Source organism: Kogia breviceps, chromosome 2 (genome assembly GCF_026419965.1).
Source record: "Kogia breviceps isolate mKogBre1 chromosome 2, mKogBre1 haplotype 1, whole genome shotgun sequence".
Lineage (NCBI taxonomy): Eukaryota > Metazoa > Chordata > Mammalia > Artiodactyla > Physeteridae > Kogia > Kogia breviceps.
The window spans coordinates 141,160,462-141,182,616 of record NC_081311.1 but is presented as its reverse complement, the minus strand read 5'-3'; the positions used below and the strand labels follow the sequence as shown (position 1 = coordinate 141,182,616).

General features: G+C 36.7%; 1 protein-coding gene and 1 pseudogene across 10 annotated transcripts in view; one reads left to right on the top strand and one right to left on the bottom strand.

Annotated features, from left to right (window-relative positions):
• The window catches only part of SLC25A12 (solute carrier family 25 member 12), a 180,402-nt gene that overhangs the window by 128,794 nt on the left and 29,453 nt on the right, over window positions 1-22,155 (top strand). For all 10 annotated transcript variants that reach the window (XM_067026303.1, XM_067026304.1, XM_067026306.1 and 7 more), the window contains 4 exons: window positions 9,521-9,667; window positions 11,819-11,957; window positions 12,646-12,739; window positions 14,347-14,431. In XM_067026303.1, the coding sequence (XP_066882404.1) occupies window positions 9,521-9,667; window positions 11,819-11,957; window positions 12,646-12,739; window positions 14,347-14,431 (465 nt within the window). The remainder of the gene's footprint in view (window positions 1-9,520; window positions 9,668-11,818; window positions 11,958-12,645; window positions 12,740-14,346; window positions 14,432-22,155) is intronic.
• Window positions 20,377-20,655, bottom strand: LOC136793711 (small nuclear ribonucleoprotein E-like; annotated as a pseudogene).

The window sequence follows — 22,155 nt, the reverse complement described above, 5'->3', positions numbered from 1 at the left end:
TCATTTTAAAAAACAGAGTAGGTGTTTGGTCAATTTCATCCTCTTGAAGCAATCCAGGAGCTTGCTTTCTTTTTAAAAAAATTTGAGGTAAAATTCTCTTAACATAAAATTAACCATGTGAAAGTGCACAATTTAGTACATTCACAGTGTTGTGCAACCACCAGCTCTAATTCTGAAACCTTTTCATTACCCCAGACGAAAACCCTGTACCAGTTAAACAGTCACACCCCATTCTTGCCTTTCCTTAGCTCCTGAAACCACCAGTTTACTTTCTGTCTATGGATTTACCTGTCCTGGATATTTCATATCAGTGGAATTATACAATATGAATTTTTGTGTCTGGCTTTTTCTTAGCATAGTGTTTTCAAGGATTATCTGTGTGTAGCATATATTAGTCCTTCATTCGTTTTTATGGCTGAATAATATTCCGTTGTATGGATATATCATGTTTTGTCTATCCATTCATTAGTTGATGGACACAGGTTGTTCTTGCCTTTTGGCTGTTATGAATAGTACTGCTATGAACATTGGTATACATGTATGCTTTTGAATACCTGTTTTCAAATCTTTTGAGTATATCCCTAAGGTGTGAGATTACTGGGTCATATGGTAATTTTAACTTTTTGAGGAATTGCCAGACTGTTTTCCACAGCCCCTACACCATTTTCCTGGAACTTTCTGATACTGGACTTTGTACTTACGACATAGCTGTCAGCTTGTGATCTCCCTTCATCTTCATCCTGGGGAGTCCATCTGCTTTTCTGTTATGTTGAACCTCCCATTTGCTGGATTTCATCTCTTCCTTTATTATGGTCTGCTTCCTCTTTTTTAAAATAATATTTATTTGATCTATTTATTTATTTGGCTGTGTTGGGTCTTCATTGCAGCATGTGGGATTTTTCGTTGCGGCACTCGTTGTGGCACGCAGGCTTCTCTTTAGATGTGGAATGTGGGTTTTCTCGCTCTAGTTGTGGCCCGCGGGGTCCAGAGTGCATGGGCTCTGTAGTCTGCGGCACACGGGCTCTCTGGTTGAGGCGCGCGTGCTCAGTAGTCGTGGTGCGCGGGGTTAGTTGCCCCGTGGCATGTGGGATCTTAGTTCCCCGACCAGGGATTGAACTCACGTCCGTCACCTGTATTGGAAGGCAGATTCTTTGCCACTGGACCACGAGGGAAGTCCCTGTTCCCTCTTTTTGGTAGAATACTTACTGCAGGGGCTTCCTAAGGAAAGTAAAATAATTTTTTTGTGAGACTTGGTATCAGAAAACCTCTGCTCTATCATTACCTTTAGTTTGGCTGGGTATAGAATTTTAGTAATTTATTTTCCTCCTAATTTGAAAATATATCTCTTTTGTTTTCTAGCTTCCAGTGTTGCCACTGAGCAGTCCAGTACCATTCTAATCTTGATTCTGTTTTGAAACTTTTTTTTTCCACACTCTGAAGGGTTTTAAGATTTTTTCTTTTCAGCATTTTGAAATTTCATGATGATATTCCTTGATGTGAGTTTATTTTTATTCATTGTGCTGAGCATTCAGGGGCTCTTTTAATTTGAAAGCTTATGTACTTCAATTCTTGAAAATATTCTTTCTACTTTTCTTCTATTTTTTTTCCTGTCTAGAACTAGTAAATATAATAAATGTATGATCCTTTAGTTTTCTTTTCTCTCCTGTTTTCCTTCTGAACCTTCTATTGTTTCATTTGTTATATTTCTAATTTTCAAGGGTTCTTTTTGGTTTTCTAAATATTTCTTTTAAAAATAGCATACAGTTCTTCTTTCATGGATATAGTATTTTCTCTCACTTCTCCAAACATATTAGAGGCAGGGTTTTTTGTTTTTTTGGTTTTTAAAAAAATTTTCTTCTCCCTGCAAAGTGTCTGTTTCTGTCAAGTTACTTTCCTTCTCTTTGTTTGAGTCTCTCTTTTTCATGTTAGTAGCTCTTCTCCTATGTCTGATGGTTCTTGGTCCTCTGCTCATATTAAAATTAAGATTGAGGCTTATTGGGAGCTTTGGGTTCATGGCAGGATTTATTAACTGGACCTTACTGTAAAGTTCTCTCTCTGGGCTCTTTTTCTGGGGACTCTCTAATGCCTGTATATTCAGGTCTTTTACTTTGGATTGGGGAATCAGAATAATCATTTGGCCACCCATCTGGAGTATTAGATCTGGTGATATTCTGGTTGCTGAGTAAGACAAAAGGGTTAGAGGTCAGCAACATTCAGTATGGAGATGGACTTTGATTTAATTACCTGTTTTCATCTGTGCCTGGTCTCCCTTAGTCCAGAGATCCTCTGTTAGACTCACCTAGTTGTCTTCCAGGGTTGGGAAAGGGCTAATGGCCTGGCTATGGTGGAGTATATCAGGTAACTAATTGCTGTATAAACAGGCTTCCATCTAAGCCTCCTGTTCTCAGCTCCACCTTCATCATTACTTCTGGGAGTACTAGTATAGCCAATTCATAAGTCTTTGGCAAATTCTGTCATGTACATTGGATTGCTTTTTTGCTTTCCTCACTTCTAGTTTTCTTGGGCCTCCTAAGCCAGTTGTCATTTGCTCTTTTGACCTCTAATCTTTTTTTTTTTTTGTAAAGTTATTTATTTATTTATGGCCGATTTGGGTCTTTGTTGCTGTGCTTGGGCTTTCTCTACTTGTGGTGAGCAGGGAGGGGCTACTCTTCGTTTGGTGTGTGGGCTTCTCCTTGCGGTGGCTTCTCTTGTTGCAGAGCACAGGCTCTAGGTGTGCGGGCTTCAGTAGTTGTGACACATGGGCCCAGTAGTTGTGGTGCACGGGCTTAGTTGCTCCGCGGCATGTGGGATCTTCCGGACCAGGGCTCAAACCCGTGTCCCCTGCATTGGCAGGTGGATTCTTAACCACTATGCCACTGGGGAAGTCCCTCTAAACTTAAAAATGTAGTTGCTGTGATCTTTTCTGTTCTCTTTGACCTTGAGTTTCTGTATTGTTTTGTTTTTCATTCTTTAGTGTGATTTTTAGTGAAGAGTAGAGTTTTGAAAGACAGCAGAGCTAAGTGTACTAGTTCAGTCTCATCCAAAGCCACAGTATTTCTGAACCCCTGCTATTTTCATCTCATAGTTAGATGAGATGCATTTCTAAAAACACAAGATCTTTAGCTTTAACATGACTTCCTGTATTTACCCTTTCCCTCAGTTCCCCTTTCCCACCCTTTCAATCTAGAAGCAGATTTATTTTATCTTTTGTTTATTAGAGTATTTTTATCTCTTTAGAATATCTTTATTTTATCTTTTATAGGTCCAGAGTATTGTTTTTTTCATTAGCTTGATCACAGTATCTATTCTACCCTGATCTTTTGATTACACTACATAAATGGAGAGCTTTATATGCAGAACATTTTTCCTTTGGTTGCTTCTTTTTGAAGTCCTTAATTTCAATTTTTTATTTTGAAAGACTTCACATATATTTAAAAATAGAATAGTATAATGAACCCCCATGTACCCATCAACTAGCTTCAACAATTATTAAATGTTGGCCAGTCTTTTTTTAATCTATACTCTCCACTCTGTTCCCTACTGGAGCATTTGGAAGCCAATCCCATACACTCTATAGTTTCATATGTGATACTTCAAATGTATATCTTTAAAAGATACAGGGGAGTCCTTCAGCTGTTGACCTAATAGAAAATAGAAAATCTGTTCTTCCAACATTACTCTTGCAGTGAGGATTCTGCTTTTCTTCAGTACTGAATGTCATTAATAAGGCTTAGTCATGCCCATGGTTGCCACTGGATATTTCTGAGAGTCTAAGAAGTGCATGGAAAGGACAAAGACATAATAAAGGCATAAATAGGGAGGAAAAAAAAGAGTGAGGAAGAGAAAGCCTATGTAAGATAGAGTGGAGCTGTGTGTGCTTCTAATGCTGCTTAGGAATATCCTTTCCTTGGAGAACACTTTCAACCATATTTTAAGGCTGAAATAAAGATTAAAAATTCCTGTTTCACTTGAAGGGTGATGTGGTTGGAGCTGAGGTGATAGAAAGTTGGAGTATGTTAGGGAGAATGACTAAAGTAGAAGAGGAGAAAATTTACAAATTGGAGATTGAACAACATGCTCCTAAGTAATCAATGGTTCATAGAAGGAATCAAAAGGAAAATCAAAAAATATCTTGAGACAAATGAAAATGGAAACACAGCATGCCAAAACTTAAAGGATGTAGCAAAAGCAGTTCTAAGAGGGAAGGTTATAGTGATAAACACCTACATTAAGAAAAAAGAAAAATCTCAAAAATCTACCTTTATACCTCAAGGAACTTGAAAGAGAATAAACTAATAAGCCCAAAGTCAGTAGAAGGAAATAACAAAGATCAAAGGAGAAATAAATGAAATAGAGACTAGAAAGACAGTAGAAAAGGTCAATGAAACCAAGAATGGGTTTTTTGAAAAAATAAACAAAACTGACAAACATTTAGCTACATTAGGAAAAAAAGAAGTCTCAAATAAAATCAGAAATGAAAGAGGAGACCTTACAACTGATAAAGATCATAAGAAACTACTATAAACAGTTATACACCAACAAATGAGAAAACCTAGAAGAAATGGATAAATTCCTAGACACATACAACCTACCAAGACTGAATCGTGAAGAAATGGAAACTCTGAACAGACAAGTTACTAGCAAGGAGATTGAATCAGTAAACAAAAACCTCTCAATGAAGAAAAGTCCAGGACCAGATGAATATTACCAAACATTTTAAGAAGAATTAATAACAGTCCTTCTCAAACTCTTCCAAAAAATATGAGGGTATACTTCTTCCAAATTCATTGTACAAGATCAGTATTACCCTGATACCAAAGCCAGACAAGGGCAGTACAAGAAAATTACAGGTCAGTATCCCTGATGAATATAGATGCAGATATTCTCAACCAAATATTAGCAAACTGAATTCAGTAGTATACTAAAAGGATCATATACAATAATCAAGTGGGACTTAATTCCTGAGATACAAGGATGGTTCAACATATGCTAATATACCACATTAATACACTACAATGAAGGATAAAAATCATGATCATCTCAATAGATATAGATGCAGAAAGAGCATTTGACAAAATTCAAGATCCATTCATGATAAAAACTCTTAAATTAGGTGTAGATGGAATGTACCTCAGCATAATAAAGGCTGTAGATGACAAGTCTACAGCTAACATCATACTCAATAGTGAAAAGCTGAAAACTTTTCCTCTAAGATCAGAAACAAGTCAAGGATGTCCACTGCTGCCACTGTAATTCAAAAAGTAATGGAAGTCCTTAGAGCAATTAGACAAGAAAAAGAAATAAAAAGGGACTTCCCTGGTGGTGCAGTGGTTGAGAATCCGCCTGCCAGTGCAGGGGACACAGGTTTGATCCCTGATCTGGGAGGATCCCACATGCCACGGAGCAACTGAGCCTGTGCGTCACAACTACTGAGCCTGTGCTCTAGAGCCCGTGAGCCACAACTACTGAGCCCACGTGCCACAACTACTGAAGCCCACGTGCCTGGAGCCCATGCTCCACAACAAGAGAAGCCACCGCATGAGAAGCCTGCGCACTGAAACGAAGAGTAGCCCCCGCTCGCTGCAACTAGAGAAAGCCAGTGCGCAGCCAAAAATATAAATAAATTAATTTTTTTAAAAAAGAAAAGGCATCCAAGTTGGAAAGAGAAAAATTAAAATTAAGTTAATTAAATTAATTAAAATTAAAATTGTCCTTGCTTGTAGGGGACATAATATATGTAGAAAACCCTAAAGACTTTACGCTTACACAAAATACTGTTAGACCTAATAAATGACTTCAGGAAAATTGTCGGATATAAAATCAGTATAAAAAATGAGTTGCATTTCAGTACACTAACAAGAAACTATTGGAAAGAGAAATTAAGAAAACAATCTTATTTACAATAACATTAAAAAGAAGAAAACAGGAATAAATTTAAGGAAGTAAAAGATCTGTAAACTGAAAACTATAAGACATTGATGAAAGAAATTGAAGAAGACATAAATAAATAGAAAGATATTTTGTGTTCATGGATTGGAAGAGTTAATATTGTTAAAATGTCCATACTACCCGAAGCGATCTGTAGGTTCATTGCAATCCCTATCAAATTTCCAGAGGTGTTTTTCACAAATAGAAAAAACAATCCTCACATGTGTATGGAACCACAAAAGACCCCAAATAGCCAAAGTACTCTTGAGAAAGAACAAAGCTGGAGGCATCACACTTCCTGAATTCAAACTATATTGCAGGGGCTTCCCTGGTGGCGCAGTGGTTGAGAATCCTCCTGCGAATGCAGGGGACATGGGTTCAGGAAGATCCCACATGCCGCAGAGCGGCTGGGCCCGTGAGCCATGGCCGCTGAGCCTGCGCGTCCGGAGCCTGTGCTCCGCAACGGGAGAGGCCACGACAGTGAGGCCCGCATACCACCAAACAAACAAACAAACAAACAAACTATATTGCAAAGGTATAGTATTCAAAATAGCATGTATTGTCATAAAACAGACACATAGATCAGTGGAACAGAATAGAGAGCCTAGAAATAAACCCATGTATATATGGTCAATTAATTTTTGACAAAAGAGCCAAGAATACACAGTGGAGAAAGGGTAGTCTCTTTAATAAATGGTGTTGGGAAAACTGGACAGCCACAGGCAAAAGAATGAAACTGGTGGACTCCTGTCTTAAACCATACACAAAAATCAACTCAAAATGGATTAAAAACTTGAATGTAAGACCTGAAACTTTAAACTCCTAGAAGAAAACAGAGAGAGTAAGCTCCTTGACTTCAATCTTGGCAATGATTTTTTGAATTTGACATCAAATTAAAAAATAAACAAAAGCAAAAATAAACAAGTAGGACTACATCAAAAAAAAAAAGTAGGACTACTGAAAAGCTGTGCAGCAAAGGAAACCATCAACAAAAAGAAAAGGCAAGCTATGGAATGGGGGAAAATATTTGCAAACTACATATCTGATAAGGGGTTAATATCCGAAATATACAAGGAACTCATTCCACTCAGTAGCAAAACAAAACAACCCCCCCCCAAACGCAATTAAAAAATGGGCAAGGGACCACAATAGACATTTTTCCAAAGAAGACATATAGATGGCCAACAGGTACATGAGAAGTTGCTTAACATTGCTAATCATCCGGGAAATGCAAATCAAAACCACAATGAAATATCGCCTTGTACTTGTTAGGATATCTGTTATTAAAAAGACCAAAGACAACAAATGCTGTCAAGGATGTGGAGGAAAGGGAGCCCGTGTACACTATTGATGGGAAAGTAAACTGGTACAGCTATTATGGAAAACAGTATGGAAGTTTCTCAGGAAGTTAAAATAGAGCTACTGTGATCCAGCAATCCTACTTCTGAGTAGGATCCAAAGGAAATGAAATCATCGTCTCAAAGAGATTATCTGTACTCCTGTGTTTACTTTTTTTTTTTTTTGTACTCCTATGTTAATTGCAGTAGCCAAGGTGTAGAAACAACCTAAGTGTCCATTGACAAAAGAATGGATAAAGAAAATGTGGTGTGTATATATGTGTGTGTGTGTGTGTGTGTGTGTGTGTGTGTGTATGTACATATATACGTATATTATTCCACATTCATACAATGGAATATTTTTCAACTTAAAAAAAAGGAAATTCTCTCGTTTGCAGCAACACGGATGAACTTGGAGGGCATTATGCTAAGTGAAATAAGCCAGACATAGAAAGACAAACACTCCATGGTATCATTTACATGTAGAATTTAAAAAAAAAAGAAGTTGTACATGTAGAAACAGAGTAGAATAGTGGCTAGGGGGTGGGAGAAATAGGAAGTGGCTGGAAAAAGGGCACAAACTTTGTTATAAGATAAATAAGATCTGAGATCTAATGTATAACATGCTGACTATAATACTGTATTGTATAATTGAAATTTGCTAAGAGAGTAGAACTTAAGTGCTCTCGTTAAAAAAAAAGATAAATATGTGAGGTGATGGATGTGTTAACTCAATGGTGGGAGTCCTTGTACAATATATACATATATCAAATCATCACATTGTACACTTTAAATGTATTATAATTTTGTTTGTCAATTGTACCTTAATAAGTTGAAATGTTTAAAAAGCAGAAGGGGGTGGAAAGAAAACTTTGTCAAATCATGCTGGTTGTTTATTTTGTACTCTATCTTTCATACATTTTTACCAGTTGACTTTCAGTTTCTCTACTTCTATTGGTCTTTTCAAGACCAATAGAATATTTGAATATTTATAAATATTTCAAATTCAAATATTTACATGTGTGATGATGGATGTTAAAATGTTTAGATGTTTTCCACAATGTTGTTATTAAATTTTTTAAAAGTTAAGATTATTGAAAGATTTAGTAGGTTTGATATACCTGTCTCTAGCCTATCAACTTGCTAAGAAAAAATATTTTAAAAACTTGGTTTATTGTTAAATATCATACAAATACAGAAAAACATATAAAACAAATGTATAACTTAATGAATTATGAGACAAACACCTGCTAAGGCAATTTTAATGTCTTTGAATTACTATTGAGATATAGAAAAATATAATTAATTAGTAAAAGGGTGAAACTTCTATCAAAAGCTGTTTTAAATGTCAGAAAAGGGTAAATCAACATTGATTTGTAGGCTTTTATAAATGAATGGCAATGCAAATTGCCATTACAATATTTACAATATTAAATTACAATATTTAACTTTATCTGTGAATAATATTTATATATTTAGATAGGAATATTATTTCCAGAGTTGCAAATAGTGTGAAAATGACATCTAATAGCACTATTATTATGTTGTGGTAACAGATTTATTTGGATTATGTCATATGTCCTCAGGGCAGAAATGCTTTAAATTTTGACTTTTATATAGTCCTTAGGGTATTACTGGCACCTTTTTTTTTTGATATCACCTATTACAAAAGTCAGCTGCCCAGTAGTTTAAAAGTTCAGAGATCTTCTGTATTGTTCTACAGTTTATGAGTATCACTCAAAGCCACATAGAGTGATAGCTGAACACTATTTATGCAGTTTGTTATTCATAACTTTCACGGTAGAATTTCAAGCTTCAGTTGGTTGAATCTGTGGATGCGGAACCCTTGGATGTGGAGAGCCAGCTGTAATTCAGAAAGTACTCTTGGATGATAAGAATGCCTTCAAGCAGGAGAGTTACTAGTTATCTTAAAGGTAGAACTTAAAGCACTGAAAAGATACTCTGAAAAGTTTTCAGTGATGAAAACTTCTCAAGTAAACAAAGGTTGTTTTTCCTCCCTTTTCTTTATTGACATTCTGTGATTCACTTTTCCTGAGGAGTAACATGTAGTTCATTTTCAGGAAAATGTGCTTTTTAAAAAGAAATGAAGAGTTTTGTTGTACATTTAGAGCTGTATATTGTTCATTTTTGTAGTAAATGCATGTAGGGGAAGGATGTCTATCCTTCTTTTCTAAAACATACACTCGGGATGTGTTTTAGTTAACCTAAGGCCCCATTTCTAACTTTCCCTCCAGGAACTACAATTGGAACATGCAAGACAAGCCTTTGCACTGAAAGACAAAAGCAAAAGTGGCATGATTTCTGGTCTGGATTTCAGTGACATCATGGTTACCATTCGGTCTCACATGCTTACTCCCTTCGTGGAGGAGAACTTAGTTTCAGTAAGTAAAAAGCAACCACTTCAACTTTCTGTCTCCTTAAACCTTTGAAACCATTGTCCTGGATTGCATCCCTGGGCCTATCTCACTCTCAACTATTCTAACTTTATGCTTGGTTGGTAGTAGGTAAACAGGTGTGTGTAAGGGAGGTGGGGGGGAGATAGTGAATAGTCTTTCCCCAGATCATAGATGCTTTTTTCAGCACCACCATCTTGCTCTCATGTATTTCCAAATTGTTTATTTCCATTTACAGAGTCCCCCTAAAGAAAACAGGGGAGTTTGTAGACAAGGGTGTGCAATTACTTTTTCCAGTGGGCAGTACTTCTCTCAGACACTACTGCCTTCACCTTTGGCCTCTTTCATCCCACCAGGCTCCCAAAGCCTTGCTATAAGGATGGCTCCTTCCTTTGTTGCCAGCAGGGTGCTGTTTGCTAGAGGGATCATCACTGGCCTCTACACTGTTTTAATAACCATGGCTGTGGCAGAAGGTATGGAGGAAATATGTGGGCGTCAGCTTCTGTGGCTCACTCCTCTCTCTGCCCCTTCACCTGTGCATTCAGTCTGCATGGACCAGACAGTTTTTTGTTTTCTAAACTGCTAATCTCTGTAAAGCAATCATCTGGACCAATAGCAAACTGATGTCATCCACTTCCTCACAAAGAATGGTGAAACTGTCCTCACTTATCAGTTTTCTTGTTCATGTGTTGTACTTATGTATAAGTTTTTGATTGCTGCTTGTTTTAAATGGAGGGAAGCCAATGAGTGCTTTTGTTGTTTCAGCTGAAGATCATTATCCCTGATTCAGACCGAGGGTAGAAAGATCAACTTCTGTTCTTTTTCTTCAGTGAATTTGAACATGGAGCATGTCACTTTCTCCTACACATTTCACCTCCTTGACACCCACCTCCCACTCCCCTACCCTCACCTTGTACCCCAGCCAAAAAAATGAAAGGAAGGAAAGAAAGAAAGAGAGAGAAGGAGGGAAGCAGGAAAGAAAATCCTAGAGAGAAAGACTCAGTGCCTTGGGGTGAGGGGACCCATTTAATCTTTTCCAGTTGGGTTTGATAGACCTGTTATAGCCTCAGTTTACCAAATGCCATCTCAATTTCTGGAGGAATGTGTTAAATAATTTGAGTCTGGCTTTGGGGCCGCTTGTGTCCAAATTCAGGCCAATACGAATATCATATATATTTGGGTTAATGCATGTATGTGAGGGATGGTGGGGGTGGGAACATATGCCCAGCATTACCTATATTGTCCTTAATGTTGATCTTTATGATTAAGGTTGTCACACTGGTATTTCTATGAGTATTTCTTTTGAGTTTTTAATAGAGAATGTTTTTAATCATCTGGGTTCCTCTGATTCTTGGCTTAGAAATTAGGCTTTTGCAATCTATGAAAAATATTCACTTTTGAGTTTATGTCCAAGTGTTGGACAGAGGGAGAAATTACTTCCTCACCCTGTAGAGGGAATGAAGGCCATATTGTCCCCCATCCTTCCCCAGGCATGAGAGAGCCTCTTTAGCGCTATTCTACTAAAGACATGATTTATATCCCTAGATTTTCTCTACATCTTTTGGAGCTTTTGGTAGTTGTACCTTTTGTGATAGAGATTCAGAACCTAGCACGGACTGTTTTATATCTTAACTGTAACAATAAGCTTAAAAAGGAAAAGATTAGGAGAGTTGATATAGTGAAATAGTCTTAAAATTTAAAGTTACCACTGGTTTTTGTATATGTGTGTGGAAAAAAAAGTTTAAAAATGCTCCTTATATTGTACATTGAGGTTTGGATTATCCAGAACTAGCAGGAGTTCCATAGTTGAAGGTCTTGAAAATCCTGTTTAAATAATCATTGGTTTTGATCTGTGGTAATTGTGTTTGTTGTTTTTAACCTTATAGGTAGATGAACCATGAAGTCCAACTTCCAGATGTTGCTTTCTTCCTTAACACCTAAATTACATAGACTTCCTTGAGGGCATGAAACACACTGACAGTGTTTCAGCACCATACCTTCCTTGTATTTATGGACTGGCTGTTAATCATTTTAGTAATGAAGACTCCTTTGGATCTTCTTTGAGAAAAGTTCAGTGTCCATAAATGTATTTTTTTGGTTTTGTTTGTTTTTTTAACTTTCTGTGTTGTCATTTCCTAGGCAGCTGGAGGAAGTATCTCACACCAGGTTAGCTTCTCGTACTTCAATGCATTTAACTCCTTACTGAATAACATGGAGCTTGTTCATAAGATATATAGCACTCTAGCTGGCACAAAGAAAGATGTTGAAGTCACAAAGGGTAAGATTTTAAAAATATACGTTGATTCGAATCTCAGCATTTTCACTTTTCTTTATCTAGGCAATGAGGTTGGTCTAAGTTTACTACTCTGAAGCCAGATCTAGAAAGTATGTTACCGTGTATGTATGCTTCACTTGGGCCATAATGGTCTCCAGAAATCCAGGTGGATTTAATGGGATGCTGAGGTCAGGAATGGAAAAGTGGCTTTTTTGAAAAGTGACAGTTTTGAAAAGAACCTTGGCCCTGTCTGTCAAACAGGTTAGTGGCAGCGGCTTGTTTGCATGAGGAAGGAGTTGCCACAGAAAGATGGGCAAGGCTACTCCTTTTGCTGAATTGTAGTGGGAAGTTTTAGGTGACTGGAGAAGAGCCAATTCTTTTGTCTTGTAACTCTGGAGACCAAATCAAATAAACAAGACAAGAGAGAGGATCCTAAAGAGATTGTTTTATCTCTGAAGTTAATTTATCTTTATCTACTTTTACTGTTTCATCATCTTAACATTTTATCTTTTGCCAGCTTTCATACTTTTGTGGTTATTTCTATATAATTGAATTTAGATATTGAAATTCAGTTTTAGACTTTTAAAATAATACTGAAATGTTTTTAGCTTTCAGATAATAGTTGGTTAAGGTAGAAGTTTGTTATATGTTAAGAATCTTTTAAGATTTTAAAATATTTTTTTTCTTCCAGAGGAATTTGCCCAGAGTGCCATACGCTATGGACAGGTCACCCCACTAGAAATTGATATCCTGTACCAGCTTGCAGACTTATATAATGCTACAGGGTAACTATTCCAATAATTCTTCATGATATTTTTTAGGACAGTCATTTTAACGTGAAGCAGTAGTGTTCTTTTAAACAATAGTTTATTCAGAATATACATTTCAAGAAAGAGAGACAGGCAGATATGAGAAACAGCGGAGGAAGGAGAGGCAGATGAAGACAGACTAAAGGTAGGGGGAGATGGAGGGAGGAAAAGGGAAAGAGAGGACAAGAGGGGAAAAAAGAGAGAGAGGAGGGGAAGAAAAAAGGGAGGGAAGAAATGGAGAGAGAGGGTAAAAAGAAAGGGAGTAAGGGGTTGAAGGGTGTGAGAGAGAGAAAAACGGGAAAGGAAGAAAAATGATAGAGGAGGGGGAGAGGGAAGTGACAAGTAAGAGAGGGACAGAAAAATTGATTTAATCTGGACTCTAGAGGTGTTAGGAATTTTTAGTGATTTGTGGACATTTGCCTAAATTTATAAAATAAATTGAAGTACATGTTCAGGGATCTTATAATCTTTTTGATTCATTGTGAATGGGGATTTTACTAAACAGTATATATACCATTTTGTGTTGGAGAGTATCATTTTCTTGAAATATGCCTGTGACATTATCATCATGGATATCATCATAGTTAAGCTTCGATGTTTTATGCCTCTGTTTTATAGATTAAGAAAACCCAAAGCACATAGAGAGTGTTTAATTTGCAAAGTCTCATGCAAGTCCAGATGAAAAACCCTTGTCTTTGGGCACCCAGTAGGACCTGTGTGATCTGCTAAGTGATCAGATTTTATTAGTCACCTGTAGTAGTTACGTAAGTGTAGGCATATCTGAAAAAATGGGTTTTAACCCTAGAACTGAAGACTAATAGAAGTTGAGTGTACATAGATGATTTATTACCTTCATGCTACATAATGAATTGTTGAGCTGGAGGTGATACTGGATAAGCCAGCCCGTCTTTGGTGATTGACATGAACTATCAGACCATGTCTCATCCATCTAGAATTCATATTTTTAGTAAAGGTATTGTACTCCATGATAATAAATGCTTTCAAAAAGTGCTTCTCAAAACTGGATCTGACGTGACGTACTAGCTAGTTCAGGGAATGTACTTATTTTAAAGTAAAATTTTTTGGAAACAGTAGTGCATTCGCGTGGTTCAAAACTGTTAAGAGTTTAAAAGAGCATGCCGTAAAAATGTCTCCCTTCTACCCTTCTCCCTTTTCCCCTTAAAGGCAACCGGTATTATCACTTTTATTTTTATCCTTCTCAAGAGACTTTGCACTTATGCATTAAATATGTATGCTATAGGAATATATTTAGTGTGTATGAACTGTCAATGTTTATACTTTGCTTCTGGCAAGAATTATTTCTTTAATTTTATTATCTGTCTTTGGAATCATTAAATTTGTGTACTCCACATTATTTCTTTAGAGTCTTTTGCTTTTTGTGTGGCAAGCAGGGTCTGAAGTTTTTTTTTTTTCTCCCACTAAAATGATCTGTGTGAATAGAGAAATACTACTTTTAAACCATAGTTCTTTTTTACCCTCTTTTTTTCTGAAGAAAGATGATCTTAGTATGAGGAGTTTGTTGGTATCTAACAGTTCTTTCTTTCCTGTGTTTTTGCCTGAAGGCGCTTGACTTTGGCAGACATTGAGAGAATAGCCCCATTGGCTGAGGCGGCCTTACCTTACAACCTGGCAGAACTTCAGAGACAGGTAGGAGGAGTCTCATAAACAGAATCACCTTCAAAAATGCCGAAGTAATATGTACATGACAGCCTCAGGCTCCTGAATCTATGAAAATTAAAAACTGCTTTACAGAAAGACTTTACTTAGCTTAAAGACTACCTTTATAGAACTTTTACCCCTACCCTCACAGAGCATTTTATGGAGCAACTAGATTTATGTTTGTGGTTTTTTTTCTTTTAGCTTATTAAGATGAGGAAAATAAGAGTGCAGACATACATGGGCTTGGCTTCCCTCCCCCTAGGAGTAGCAGTTTTTTCCTTTCATTTGTCTAGTGACATTTAAAGATAAGTGTTAAGTTCATTTTGTATCCTTAAACTGCTATTTATAGGGTTTTTAAAATACAAAACATTCCTCTACTGAAATAAATCTTTCACTGAGAATGTGTCTTATAGATTACAACAATAACACAGGAAAACTATCTAATTAATGAACCAGAAGGAAAACCTTGATTATTATTACATTTTTGATAATATTAGTTTTTTGTTTGAGTGATAAAAACAATAGCTCTGAGTCCTATAAAGTTTATGCAGTCTTATTTCTGGTTTCAAAAATACTATCTTGGTAGGAAAATAAACCCCATGATATTACCTTGAATAGGGGAATGGAGCCGTTTTTTAAAAATCTGATTTAAACTGAAGCCCTACTTCTGGAGCATTTGGAGGAAGCCTCAGTTGCAGCAATGGTCATATAGTTTTGGTGGTGGGTGCGCGGTGAGGGTTATAGGAGGGCTAGTCCTTGTGTAATACACGTGAGACCCATGTCCCTCATGATTCTTTAGGAGACTGTGATGCCCTATGAGGCTAGGAGAGACGGAGAGGGTGTAGGGAGAGGGGGGATGAAGACAGGAGACAAGAAGAGAGACAAAAAAGCTACATGGGCATGCCATGGAAAGAGACCAAGTCTGCTTTTTCTTTACTGCTACCACACTTGGTGAATAGCCACATGTGCTAGTGAAAGATCTAGGCATATAAGTGTGGTTCACTGTGGGAAGTTTCAGTAGCACATCTTTCTTCTACTTGAACTCCATGGAATGATGATTCTGTCTCTGAAACGAATTAGAATTTCCAGCTTTTCTTTGTATAATAAACAAGAACTTTTGTAGTCAGGTAAGTAAATGGAAAATGGAAAATAATTGCTTTTATATCTACATTTTATGTTAATACTTTGCTTGGTGTGTAATAAAGCTTCCTGTAAATTAAAATATATGTGTAACCTACTGTGATTTAGCCTCTTCACTAGCAAAAAACTCTTATGTGCTGACATCAAAGTTTCTTTTCGTTACACGTTCTCAGATCCTTTAAAAAAATAGATGGATTTATTCCAATTCATTGATTTATAGTAAAAATTTAATAAAATTATTTAAAATTTGAGATGTATTGAAATATTTAAAGAGTTCTTACTGAATTTAATTTTATATTTTGTAGTACACATTTATAAAAATTCTTGAAGTCTGAAAAATTGCATTTCAAAAGGTGATTTTTTTTAGTGTTACAGGTCTATTAATAGAGCTTTCCTTGGGGGTGTCCTTAATATTTGTAACTGGGGAATATCTCATTTAGCTTATTAAAAACAATGTAATGATTTAAAAAACCCCACTCATTTCCTCCATTCTAAGCCTTTCTGCCACTGTTTTTTGTTTTACCCGCCTTTCTTGCCCCTAGCGATTTTCCTGGAGGCGATAAATGAAAGTTGCTTTTGTAATCTTTGGCGCCCTAAGTCTGCATCGCTCATATTTCTGATTCCTTAGGAAGGTGATGTAATTCTGATACTGTTGGAAATTGTTTTGAAGACAGATTCGAAGATGATTTGCCTTCAGTGGCAGCACTGATGCTTTTTATGCTGGCATGGATGGCCTCAAAGCTCTTGTCAGATACTTAGAAAATGGGCAGTGATAAAAACCACTACTAACTCTTCTTACCCTTTGTTTCTGATTGGCATCCAGGATGGTGGTAGAGTGCCTTCTCTGCCTTTTCTCTAACAGTAGGATGGCACAGGGATCTGCAGTCTCCAGAGAGCATGTAGAGATCCTGGGTGTTCTTACATTGGTCTCAAAGGAGGAAGGTCAGAGACTGTATTATTTTTCCTTTCACATATCAGCTAGATTGGGTAGTCTTGTTGCTGAGGATTAGGAATAGAGAAATAAAATGAAGATTTTAAATCTATTTTTTCCCTGTAAATTAGGGTACAAACAACACCTGGGAAAATAAAACTCAAAGAAGTCATAAATAATTTTTAGAATTTCATAGAAATAGATTTATGAAGATTATTTAAGAGGGATTCAAGTTAATATCCCTAGTTACATCCATTGTAATTCTGACCTTTACTGTCCTTGGCTTCTGGTACAAGTTTCTGTGGGCCTCATTTTCTCCTTTAGTAAAACTAGTACCTGCAGATATTTCTAAGAATCCTTTAAGTTCTTGCATTCTGTAAAAGTTATATGAATCAATAGATTTTTTTCTTTTTCAAAAATTTTAATGTATCTTCCTTTTTCCTTGTAGCATTAAAAACTATGTAAGGAATATAGGCTAGGACCCAAGTAGAATAATATAAAAATATGCCTAAGTTATTATAGCAAACAAAGTACTAAACTTTCTGCAGTTTTCAGTCTAGAAACAGGTTTTTTCAGTTAACGTATTTTAGCTTTATGAGGCATTCTAAGGCAGCCATATAGACTTCAATTTTAGTGACTGACTTGTTTTTTAAAATTCTCTAAGCCACAAAATTACATTAGTGCTAACCATAACTGTTTCCATGTCACTTCCAGAAGACATTTTTGATTCTCTTATTTTTTCTATACTACCAAATATGAATACATGATTATTTACATTTTGTATGTAGAGTGTTCCTCTATAGGAATTTACTTGAAACTTAGATAAAAAATAGGAAGGAACGCATGTTTTGTTGTTATCTCAATCTATGAAAGTTGTTATGAAAGCACATGTGCGTGATGGAGAGAATCTGTGAGTTCAGAAATAGAAGTTATGAGAGAGGCAGAGGTTAAGAACTCGAGGACTGATTATGTAACATCTTTCCTTTCTCAGTTTCCTCATTTATTAAGAAGAGACAGAAGTATCCATCTCATAGGGTTATTGTGAGAATTACATGAGATAATGCACTTATACCTATTAAGCATGCAATAAATGTTAACTGCTATTATAGTTGTTGTTATTGTTGTTAAATATAAGAAAGCTATCTGAGCAAACTCCAAGTTGGGCTCAAATACAGACATGACACTACTCCTTCATCCACCTTCATCCACTTTCCTTAGGTGGAAGGGGATGGGAAGTGAGGAACAATTATATCTTTGTATTTTCTTCTTTATTGCCTGAAATGTTTTGCTTTAAAAATTTTTGTGCTGGCTGAAATTCTACGTTGTATTTTTTTAAAATTATGACTGATGTATATCGTATAGAAAAAAATTCCCACCCCATACCATACACAAAAGTACGTTCCAGTTGGGATGTTCTAAACTTGAGAGCTTAGAGAAGATAACATAGGAGGTTATATTCATAATCGAGAGATAAGCAAAGATTTCATAAACAGGGCACAAAATACCTGTCATAAAGAAAACGATTAATAACTTGAACTTCATTAAATTTAAGAACCTTTGTTCATTAAAACATATCACTGAAAGGGTGAAAAGACAGGCTTCACAAAAGGGAAAAATAGAGGATATCCAAATGGGGAAGGGAAGAGGAGGGGAGGGGAGGGGATGGGAAGTTAGTTCAGTATCATTAGTAAACAGAAAAAAATACACATTAAAACTACAATTAGGGCTTCCCTGGTGGCGCAGTGGTTGAGTCCGCCTGCTGATGCAGGAGACACGGGTTCGTGCCCCCGGTCTGGGAAGATCCCACATCCCCGGTCTGGGAAGATCCCACATGCCGCGGAGCGGCTGGGCCCGTGAGCCACGGCTGCTGAGCCTGCGCGTCCGGAGCCTGTGCTCCGCAACGGGAGAGGCCACAACAGTGAGAGGCCCGTGTACTGAAAAAAAAAAAAAAAAAAAAAAAGACTTCAGCTTTTCCTTCCTTTTCTTCTGTTCGTCAATAGTGTGCCATTTGGAAGAAGCAGTTCTCATCATTTGGTTGGCATACTCCATGAGGCGGCTTGGTTTGGGCAGGGTGCTTGACTTGTTAACTGACATGATCTTGCCTTATCTAATTCTCATTTATAGGATAAGGTACATTTAACAACAAAGTAAAAGAACTTTCTCCTCTCTCAATGAGCTCTCGAGCCATTTCCTCATTTCCTATCATACACATACGCTTAGGGAGCAGGTGTAAAATCATTTAAGATTTTCAACTCTTATTTTGCTTTGAAAAACACTTAATTAATCTTGTTAAATATCACCTTCATGATCATAATCATAACCTTAAGGAAAATAGTGCCTTTTCCTTTGGCCCATTTGCTCACGGTAGGTGATCTTCTTAGTGCTGAGATTTTCTTTCAGCCTAAATGCTAAAAAATTCAGTACACAGTCATTAATAGAGATGACAGCTACAGTAGCATTCTACTTATGAATATTCATGAAATGAAATCCATAGCATTAATTATGTTAATTTACATATCTGAATATAAGTGAACCATAAGTTATAGTGATAGCTAAGCCTAAAAAAAAAAACCCTTAGTAACCATATATTGTATGTTTTTTATAAAACAGAATGCAATTTAATAAGGGCAGAGGTGGCATTTTCAGAAGGCATTTGGGTATTTATAGTTAGAGATGTTTTTAGCTAAGAATTAAAGACAGTATAATCCTACAGTTTTTATAGGATTTTGTAGGGCTTATAAGCATTCTTTAAAGGAAGAGCATATAAAGAAAATATATGTGCTTGAACACAGGAGAAAGCTTTTGTATGAATAAGAGAATTAGTGGTTACTTGATTCTTTCTTTAATTGAGATATAGGTGATTTACAATATTACATTAATTTCAAGTATATAACATAGTGATTCAGTATTTTTATAGATTATACTCCATTTAATGTTATTATAAAATAATGACTAGGGCTTCCCTGGTGGCGCAGTGGTTGAGAGTCCGCCTGCCGATTCAGGGAACGTGGGTTCGTGCCCCGGTCCGGGGGGATCCCACATGCCGCGGAGCGGCTGGGCCGGTGAGTCATGGCCGCTGAGACTGTGTGTCCGGAGCCTGTCTTCGCAACGGGAGAGGCCATGACAGTGAGAGGCCCGCGTACCACACACACACACACACACACACACAAAATAATAATAATAATGACATTTCCCAGTGCTGTACAATATATCCTTGTTGCTTATTTATTTTATACATAGTAGCTTGTGTCTCTTAATCACTTACCCTCCCTTTGTTTTTAGTTTTTAAAAAAATTTCATTGATGTGTAGTTGATTTACAACATTGCGTTTAATTTCTGCTGTACCACAAACTGACTGTTATACATATGTATATTCTTGTTTTTTTTGTTTGTTTTTTGTTTTTTGCGGTACGCGGGCCTCTCACTGCTGTGGCCTCTCCCGTTGCGGAGCACAGGCTCCGGACGCGCAGGCTCAGCGGCCATGGCTCACGGGCCCAGCCGCTCTGCAGCATGTGGGATCTTCCCGGACCGAGGCACGAACCCGCGTCCCCTGCATCCGCAGGTGGACTCTCAACCACTGCGCCACCAGGGAAGCCCCATATGTATATTCTTTTTCATATTCTTTTCCATTATGGTTTATCACAGGTTATTGAATATAGTTCCTTGTGCTATATAGTAGGACCTTGTTGTTTATCCATTTTTAAAAAAATAAAAACAGTCCCACAGCATTTATTGTCATCTGGTAATAACATAAAGGTGAGCAAAACAATATAAATAAATGCTTTAGAATTACACTTCTAACAAAGGACACCTAAACAAACTGCATTGCCTTCTCAACAATTTCTCACTTCATTGATCATTTCTAGTTGGAGACACTTAGGAGCAGAATAATGTTATCTCCTTTTAGCATGATCCGACCCAGTTGTTTTCTTGACTTTGGTTTAGAATGAATCTCTTATGCATCATCTAATACGAGGTTCATATACTCATCAAAACCAGTGATACAGCCCTCTATCCACATATTCACTTGCTCATAAAGCCACACCTGAATCCGAGATATATTTTGCAAGTATCTGAAGATGAGATTGATGGGCTGCACCATCACCTTTTGCATCTTCTGGCCCTGGCCCTGGTACGCCATGGTGGAAGCTCACAAAGACCACACTATCATACACACTCTATCCATCTGATATATAATAGTTTACATCCACTAATCCTAAACTCCCAGTTGTCGCCCTCCCTACCCCCTGGCCCCTGGCAACCACAAATCTGTTCTCTATATCTGTGAGTCTGTTTTTGTTTTGTAGATAATGTTCATTTGTGTCAGGGTTTTTGTTTGTTTGTTTGTTTGTTTTTGCTGTGCCGCACAGTGTGCAGAATCTTATTTTCCTGACCAGATATCAAACCTGTGCCCCTGCAGTGGAAGCATGGAGTCTTAACCACTGGACCACCAGGGAAGGCCCTGTGTTGTATTTTAGATTCCATGTATCAGTGATATCATATGGCCCATACCCTTATCTTGCCCCTCCCCAATACTTGATTCATATTTGGGACCATAGCTCTTTTTAGTGAGTTTTAAATTTAACATATTCTTTTGAAAGGAGTCATGATTGAAAATAATTCATAATCTATGAGAATGGATTTATTTTCACCCAGTTTTGTGACTGAAAAACTTCGATTTCAGAAAAAAAGTTTTATGTGTGCATTTTTAGAAGTTAAAAACATATATGCTATATAGGTAGTATAACAGCCACATTGGTTATAAAAGATTTTAAAATCTAAGCCAAAATGCCATAATTTGAATTTCTTTAAAATATGTGATGTTGAACATCATCTTTACCTCAAAGATACGGATTGCGTTTGTTTTCAACTGGATTGTCTTTGAAACAGAGTATCAGAATTAACTCATTACCCTCATTGTGTTCAGTCAATATTTGAAAAACTAACTGAAGCATATTCAGTTAATATAATATTTTAATGTGATACCGAGAAGGGTTTTGCATTAATAAATACAAAATAAAATTTTAAAAAATCATTTTATTTCATCTCATTCTTTTATAATTTCTATTTTTGTATGTTTAGATGTATATTATATGTAATTTAATAATATAATTAGATTTTTATGTATATAATTAGTGCAGTAGAAGAACATGCATATAATTTATAAATGAAATCATATATTGGAGTTAAGTGCTTACAATCTTTGCCTGGCAGGTGTGTTCAGTTATAATGGAGAATGCAGTGGAGTGACAAGGGCTGTTGCTCTGCTTATTCCCTATTTCACAGTGAGGCCTTTGGCAAGTCGCCTGTCCTGTCCATAGTGTGGCCATCTTACCTTTGTATGTATAGTGGACTGACTGGCAAAATAGTACAGTATGGTCTCACTGTGGGTAGAAATTGCTGACAGTAAGCATCCTTCTATGGTCTCACAAGGGAATTTATTTACAGAAGATTGAAACAAACACTGGACCCCTGAGGGCTGCTTCAGGGCAACAGTCCTGAGTGCTTGGTAAAGTACTTTCACCTTTTGGGGGACAACAAATCTCTAAACAGTCTAAAGTTAGTATTATTATCATAGCAATAAATGGAACAAAAAATATCTTTTTGGATGGCATATTTTTTGCTGTTCTGTGAATGAGTC